General features: G+C 39.3%; 1 protein-coding gene across 3 annotated transcripts in view; it reads right to left on the bottom strand.

Annotated features, from left to right (window-relative positions):
• si:ch211-241e1.3 (laminin subunit alpha-3) overlaps positions 1 to 8,149 on the bottom strand; it is a 103,696-nt gene extending 95,547 nt beyond the window's left edge. For 2 of the 3 annotated variants that reach the window (XM_058395024.1, XM_058395025.1), the window contains exons 1-2: positions 7,727 to 8,149; positions 4,081 to 4,233 (exon numbers count right to left, since the gene is read on the bottom strand). In XM_058395024.1, coding sequence (XP_058251007.1) covers positions 4,081 to 4,233; positions 7,727 to 7,999 — 426 coding nt within the window. In that variant the 5' untranslated portion in view covers positions 8,000 to 8,149. The remainder of the gene's footprint in view (positions 1 to 4,080; positions 4,234 to 7,726) is intronic. The other variant, XM_058395026.1, reaches the window with a different exon arrangement.
• Positions 8,150 to 8,563: the final 414 nt, after the last annotated feature.

Genomic DNA, 8,563 nt, shown 5'->3' with positions numbered 1-8,563 from the left:
TCTTTCATTTCATTTCATTTCATTTCATTTCATTACCTTTCCTTTCATTTCATTTTCTTTCATTTAATTTCATTTCCTTTTATTTCCTTTCCTTTCCTTTCCTTTCTTTTTCTTTCAATGTTTCATTTCTCTTTCTGTGTCTCTTTTCCTCATTACATTTTCTTCTTCTTCTTCTTCTTCTTCTTCTTCTTTTTTTTTAGTTCATCATCATTCCTTTCCCTGTTTTTTCCCTTCTTTTTCCTTTTCCCCTGTTCTTTTTCTAAACCCCTTCCCTTTCTATTCATCAACTTTCTTTCTTTCTTTCTTTCTTTCTTTCTTTCTTTCTTTCTTTCTTTCTTTCTTTCTTTCTTTCACATCCTTTCCTCAGTTTCTCTGCTTGATTTCTTCTCTTTTTTTATTTGCTTTTCTTTCCTCCTTTTCTGTCCAGAATTCTCCTTTCTCTCTGTCTTTTTATTAATAATGGAAGAAAAGTACAGATAGAGTGTCTCTCTTCCTGCACTCCAGATCGCGACATGCCCTTATTAGCTTTCCCACATCGGCTTCTCCTGGAAGAATCCTCGACGCCGTCTTAAGAGTCGTCTCTTTAACTGTAGCTGGTAAGACGAGCCACTGAGAGCCGGGGCGTGAAAACACTGCAGTGAAATCTGCTGCCGTTTCCTTCCCAGGAACACAAAAGTGGGAAGCAAATAATCCGTATTTATCCTCAAATTCCGATTAAATGGAATGTAAGCGGGTGAAGGTGCAGGAACAATAATAAAATAAAAGCAAGACACCAAATCACCTTTTCCTACAAGGCTCCGTGTACATAAACATGTGGTTAAATTGTTTTCCTGCTGCGCTGCAAGCAACCTGGTGTAATGCAGGTGATATGAGGGGAAGGTCAACAAAATAGTGTTGGAATGCAGGGAAGATGAGCACGCCCTTACTCGCCGTGCTGGAGGACACACAACAGCTTCTGGATTTGAGACTTATACTGAAAAATAGCTTCATTCAAATCGTTCCCACGTGAGTGAACTGAGTAACGTAGACGCAATTTATATATATATATATATCAAACACTGAGCTCTCACCTGAGCTGAGAATCAAACCTACAACATGGTGTTTCACAACACACACATTACCACTGCTCTATTCCTCCATACATGATTTAATCACCTAAATGTAACACATTAATTATACTGTCGTTCCCATCAGCGGAAACATCCTCATGAGCTTTCACACTGGAACTGGTTTATATTAACACTACGTGAATTGATCACACTCACTCTACATCATTCTGTCTAGTCCTTAAGAATATATATATATTATATATATATATTCTTAGAATATATATATATAGAACAAACATACAAATGTACACTGATCAGGCATAGCATTATGACCACCTGGCTAATATTGTGTTGGTCCCCCCTTTTGCAGCCAAAACAGCCCTGACCCGTCAAGACATGGCCCTCCACTAGATCCCTGAAGTCATCTGTGTGATGTAAAAGAAAACATGATTCATCATGAGCATCTTCCATTGCTCCGTGGTCCAATTCTGATGCTCACGTGCCCATTGTTTCCGCCTTCGGTGGTGCACAGGGTCAGCATGGGTCTGCAGTGATGCAGCTCCATACACAACAAACTGAGATGCACTGTGTATTCTGACACCTTTCTATCAGAACCATCATTAACTTCTTCAGCAATCTGAGCAACAGTAGCTCGTCTGTTGGATGGGTCAGCCTTCGCTCCCCACGTGCATCAATGAGACTTGGCCGTCCATGACCCTGTCGTCAGTTCACCACTGTTCCTTCCCTGGATCAATTTTGATAGATACTGACCACTGCAGACCGGGAACACCCCACAAGAGCTGCAGTTTTGGAGATGCTCTGATCCAGTGGTCTAGCCGTCACAATTTGGCCCTTCATCAAACTCGCACAAATCTTTACACTTGTCCATTTTTCCTGCTTCTAACACATCAACTTTGAGGACAAAATGTTCACTTGCTGCTTAATATATCCCACCCACTAACAGGTGCCATGATGAGGAGATCATCAGTCTTATTCATTGTTTTAAATTTTTAAAAACACATTTTTCTTGGTACAGATGGCACCAAGTTTTTTTAAAACCCCTTTTGTTTTAAACTGATGCTCAATGAATAGAGAGTATCCCTTGAGTGATCATCTTTCTCTTGTGATCCTAATGGGTGTGGTGTCTTCCAGGATGACTCCGCCCCCATCCAACAAGGCTTTGAACAAGGCCTTGTTCTTGATCCATGGATGGATGGATGGATGGATGGATGGATGGATGGTTCATGCAAAGTCTTGCCCTAAAAACGGTTAATGGATTTTACTTAATATCCACTTGCTGTCATTTGACCTCAATCTTGAATCCTCCTCATCCCCCATAAGACTTGATTCTTGACCCTTGAATCTTGGCTATTCCTGTAACTGTACTTGTCTTGGATTGACAGTGGTGGTCTTCACAGCTCAGAATTCCAAATGCCCTGTGAATCAACACTTAAAAGCACCTCCACATTGTGGACTGTAACTCCGACCAAGGTCAAAGTTTGGGTCTTCTATCTGCATAAAGACTCCTGTTTTTAATCAGTACTTTAGGTGTAGGGTTCCATCTCTGTTCTCTGCATTAAACAAAGTCTCAAAACCCCCACATAACTCTATTAATAAACACAATGACACACACTTTCAGTAACACACACAGGCTATTTTTGAGAGAACAGAGTCTCGCTGGCGTGATAAGCGCCGGGATTCTGTATCCTTCAACAGGTGGATGTGTGTACAGTGTTTGGGTGTGTGTGCGTGTGTGTGTGTGTGTGTGTGTGTGTGTGTGTGTGGGTTCAGAAAAGACAGAGTGTGTGAACAAAAGAAAATAATATCAAAACATTCAGCAGAAGCTCTATTATCGATTACAGAGTTAAAGCCAAGCGATCGGTTTGGAGAACTCAGCAGTAAGAATACAGTAAAAACTCGACCAATAATAAAGCTCTATTTATATTACTTCTTCTCTTGAGACACTAAAAGCAGCAGCATGGCAGCAGCAGTCCATTAGCTTCCCACAAATCCCTAAGAAACCATGATGACCTACTTGGAAATAAAGCAAACACACAGAACAGCATTAAACCCTAAAAAGGGCCTTGGCATGATACAAGATTGTGCTCAGTGCCAAAACTTGTGCAGTTCATCAGAGCAGAAGAAGACAAGATGCTGATCTATTTTATTTTCATAATCAAGAGTGTCTGAAGCTCGTAACACACTCGTTCTTACAAAACACCAATTCGAATCTGCTTGCAGTCACCTGTATAAATATGGGTGTGTAAAAAAAACTAAGTCTAAGGTTCTCTGAGCGTTCACGTCATAATTTAGATGTGTGTATAGAGGGGTGTGTTTTTACATCTTGGTGGGGACCAGAGATAGGTATATCTGAGAGTTTGTAGGGACATGATCCTGATCTCCACAAGCTGAAGAGATAAAATGTTAAGCTTAGAGTTAAAATTGTGATATCTGAATTCTCGTAAATACGAGTTTCCCACTAGGAAGTTACATATGAATGTCCCGTGAAGTTGGAATTACGACTAGGAAACTGATTATTTTGAGACCTGAGTTTCTCAACCTTCAACATGGCGGAGGAGAGAATAGTTTCTCTGCCAAATGACAGGTTTTGTTCATTTTTTCGTCTTTTTATTTGAGTCTACATCATTTGCTCCTATTTATTTATGCAGATCAGCAAACTTTTGAAGAATTTCACATTACGTTTTTGACCACAATTCCTTCAGCAAATTCAGCAAACTAGCTAGCTTAGAAATGTGCGTTATGGTTTTAAAAGACAAAAAAGAAGTAAAAATCACAAAGAAACTTATGTAGGAACAAATCTAAGATCGTTCTTTCCAGCTACTAAGCATGTGAACACGACATACTGGTAATTACCACTTGACAAGTATTCTGATAGCACATGAAGGCATGCACTTGTGTGTACTTGTTCATTATTTAGCCATTTTTCTAAACAAAGTGATTTCACTGAGAAACAAGAGAAGGAAAATGGCAAAAGAATCCAGCATGCCTGCGTTTCCCGCAGTAAACTCACCTGACCCAAATCCAGTGTGACGTTTATCTCGTTGAACCTCAGCCCCCGAGAGAGAGGCGGGCTCTGCCACCAGCGCTCGGTGCCATCGATGGCATAGCTCACTGGGTGGGCTTTCTCAGGATTATTGGCATTGCAGTAGTCACAGTACTGCCCCTGAAATAAACACAAAAAAGTATCATATTTATATTCTACATACTTTTAATATACTATACTTTTAATAAGGAAACTCTCTGGTGTTGCATTCCCACAGAAAAAATATACAATATAGATTATATGCAAAATATTTTTTAGATTTGTTTTGGTGCTGTTTTTTATGGGCATGGACTTATTTCAAACCTAAAACTTGTTTAGAAGACAATATTTTAATGTTCAATTATTTAAGTTGTCTTTATTTGTCACATATACATTACTGCACAGGGAAATTCTTTCTTCACATATCCCATCCTTGGGGGTTGGGGTCAGAGCGCAGGTTCAGGCATGATACAGCACCCCTGGAGCAGGGTGGGTTGGGAGCCTTGTTCAAGGTCCCAATGGTGGCAGCTTGGCAGTGCTGGGGCTTGAACCCCGATCTTCTGGTCAACGACTCAGAGTCTTAAGTAAATACATTTCTGATTGCAAAAAAAACGTACACAATAAACGAGAGATCCTCTTTTTCTTGCGATCAATATGAGTTTTAGAAACTCCCCCAAAACTACAAAAATCTCTGCATATGTTTGTATACTGGAACATTTTTCATATATTTGGACTATTTTATATACGTGCTTGGCAGCCGGGGAAAACCCATTAGATGCCACTGTGGCTTTTCTAGAACAACCCAACAGCCAAAAAGCACATTTTCTGTCAGCTTTAAGAAATCATTAATATATTTATGGAAGCGGGACAGGGGGCGTGGTCAAGCACCAGTCAGAGAATGGAGGGTGGAGCCAGGAGAGTGAGTGGTAAGGACATATACTGTAGCTGTGGGGGATTTTATTTTGCTAGTAAGTGTTCTGTGTTTCAGTGAGAAGTAGAAAGGATAAAAGGGGAAGAGACAAGAGCCATGAGACAGAGAGAGAGAGAGAGAGAGAGAGAGAGAGAGAGCGCGAGAGAGAGAGAGAGAGATTTGCTAGCTGAACAGTGTGGGTGTGCATTTTACTAGAACAAAAATTGCTGAAAAGCGAAGGAAAATAAACACAAAAAAACATGTGACCTGTCCTGGGTGGTCCTGCTGTCTCCTCACTTGCAATCAAACCCGACAATGACTTATTAAAACAGTGGAGAACTTTTTATCTTGTTCTGGCTCCTTTCCTGCAAAGATCACGCTGTTTAATGAGCGAATTTAACAAACAGTCTGTCTGTGTAAAGATGTCTCAGAAGTGTTTTCAATATTAACCAAAATTCCACCAGGATCTGTTTAGCTGCTTCTGTTTCTATCTATCTATCTATCTATCTATCTATCTATCTATCTATCTATCTATCTATCTATCTATCTATCTATCTACAATACATCATAATAACTCTATTAAAAAGCTTTAATAACATGAAATAAAGAAACGATTTATTAAGAATTTGTTCCCTTTTAAATCTGGCTCCTTATCAAGGTTCCTTTCTCATGTTGCTGAGGTTGTTGGTCGCATCTGTTTTTTCATTAGGGATCAATTTATAAATGTAAAATCTGTGACAGTGTCCCCTGTTAAAAGTGGTATATTTGAAGTAAATAAACAGTACAGTTACAGGTGATAGATGTGTCCAGTGTCTGTTCTCCTACAGCCATGAATCACAAGTAAAATTCCAGCCAATATCATAGCGAGGAATTCTACTGGCAGATAATTTGGTTTTGATCTAGAAATAAAATATGCAAAATTGGTGTGTGTGTGTGTGTGTGTGTGAGAGAGAGAGAGAGTGTGAGAGAGAGAGTGTGTGTGAGAGAGAGAGAGAGTTTCCACCACCAGATTTGGCTGACAAAGTGTTAACGTTGCCTTATGTCTGATTAATGTTTTATTTAACATCTAAACATGCCTTACAAACTTTAGGGCCTTTTTTTCCCCACTAATTAATTTTTAATAACATTAACATTTCAAGGACAATCTTATCTAGGATTTCAAAATGTGTTCATTATTATTATTATTATTATTATTATTATTATTATTACTATTATTATTATTATTATTATTATTATTATATATTTAACCTATATTTTAGATAGATTTTATATATTTTTATATTTTAAAAAATTGTTCTAAAAAATCATTTCTATTATTAAAATCTTTCTCACGATTTTAGACCAAGATCATTTTCCAATTAAAAGAAATAAAATATTTGTGTCCACCAAATGCTGCAAAATAGCTAAAAAAAAAACAAAACAAAAAAACTATTACCGTAACATGAAAAGAGGTTACGTGATTTATGTAACATAGTATGAAATTTTCATTATATTTATATTAATCCGGCTTACTTTTATTTTAAAAGCATGGTGCGTACGGAAATATAGCCATTCTTTCTGAAACTCAAAATTCAGGCAACTGGCAACATGAGCATGAGGTTTATCCAAAGGTGAAATAGAAATTTTAGTTTAATCATACTGTCTGTTGATCAGGAACTGAAGTTTATACAGTAAGAAGGACAATCTTTATGAAACTAGCCACAACATGGCTGCCACATTAACTAGAATAGCCTGATTGTGGTGTTTTAAGCTCTCAGTGGTTTAGTTGAGGTGTTATTTACTGAACTCCTGAAGCAGTACAACCAGTCCTGTGTACAAACTGGTCTACAGGTAAGTGGAGGTCTCCTTATCATCCATAAACTGGAATGGAATCATGTCCCATACAATATCAGGAAACTTATTCAGCTTGGTTTGTTCGTCTCATTGGGTTTCAAAATATTTGCTGTAAATAGCTCTGGTCCTGGTCAACAGTCCTGCCCATGTGAAGGTTTCCCTGCTGGTTTCAGCTCATCAGCTGATTAATCTCTCACTTGCAGTAACACTTTATTCTGGTCAGGACTTCAGCAGATCCAGAACCTATCACAGGAACTCTGGGCATGAGTTGGGAAAACACCCTAGATTTGGGCACCAGTCCAACAGTCACCACGCATTCACATTCTCATTCACACACTCAAACACACCCAGAACAATGCTCCAGTGACCTCGGACACTCGCAGCCAGTCCACCTACCAGCATGTTTTTGTGAGATATAAAAGAACCCACAGCAAGTCCACTAGAATACAAGAAGTATAATTGATATTATCATCCAGTTGATTAGCTGAACGCTTGAAATGGAGGTTCTCCAGGACCAGGACCAGACTTGAAGATTGAAGACTGTCTCATTAGTCTTTTGCGTCACTAATTTATTACTTAATCTTTTAATTTTCTAAATGTATCATGGATAATTCAACGATCGTGTTTGCTCAGAGGTGGGAGGAAACTTGAGAATGCAGAGGAAACCCATGTGGACACATCCAAAGTGAAACTGCACACAGATCTCAGCGAACCTTGAACCTGGGAACTTCATTCTTCATCTTCTTCTTCATCTTTTTATTATTATTTCACATATTTTTCAGATGTGTGCTACACTGTTTGCCATCAGTAATGCATACAAGTTTCAGTACTGATTGTTCAGCAGTGATTTCTGAGTCAGGAATAACTCAGGTATGCGCGTGCGTGCCTTACCTGGATAGTTTGGCTGGTTAATCCCACAGTCGGACCTCCGACCAGTTTGCAGTAGAGATCCGTCCTCGGGTTGCCGTTGTCCTCCTCACCACACGTAGCCGTGGCGGAAATACGCGAACCCTCAGCCAGGTTAAAGTACGGCGGGGTCAGGCTGAATCCGCCCGGGACGTCGTTGACCGAGGCCCGCGCTCTCACCGGAACAAGCACGCATATCAGGCACGGTAAAAGCAGCCGTGCGGCGGAGTTCAGCGTTGCTCTTCTGCTCCGCGCCATTTTCCCTGTGTTTCAGCGGTTCGGGAAATCCTGTCATATCCGATCCATGAGAGCTGGCCTCTTCTCTTTACTCCTGAACTTCTGCGCGAGGCATCGGAGTTTGTTGCACTTGCTGAAGAGGTTTCCGTGCACCGTGCTCGTGCACACACTCTTCCTCTTTACTGTGTGTGCGCGCGCGCGCGAGTTTATAGCTTGGTGGTCCGAGCAAGAGACCAAAGACATTGTCATATTAATTTTCAGTAAAGTTCACAAAAGTACTTTATATTTACCTTAAACATTCTTAACATAAAAAATAAAAGTGAAATAAAATTAGACAGACAGACAGACAGACAGATAGACAGACAGATAGATAGATAGATAGATAGATAGATAGATAGATAGATAGATAGATAGATAGATAGATAGATAGATAGATAGATTATTGAATGGATGGTTGGATAGACAGATAGATAAACAGAAACAGAGAGATAGATAAATAAATAAGTAGATGTATGGATGGATGGTTTGATAGACAGACAGACAGATAGATAGATAGATAGATAGATAGATAGATAGATAGATAGA

This window comes from Hemibagrus wyckioides, linkage group LG07, assembly GCF_019097595.1.
Source record: "Hemibagrus wyckioides isolate EC202008001 linkage group LG07, SWU_Hwy_1.0, whole genome shotgun sequence".
In the NCBI taxonomy this organism is placed as follows: Eukaryota; Metazoa; Chordata; class Actinopteri; order Siluriformes; family Bagridae; genus Hemibagrus; species Hemibagrus wyckioides.
The sequence above is the reverse complement of the archived record's forward strand: the minus strand, read 5'-3'. Positions and strand labels throughout refer to the sequence as shown.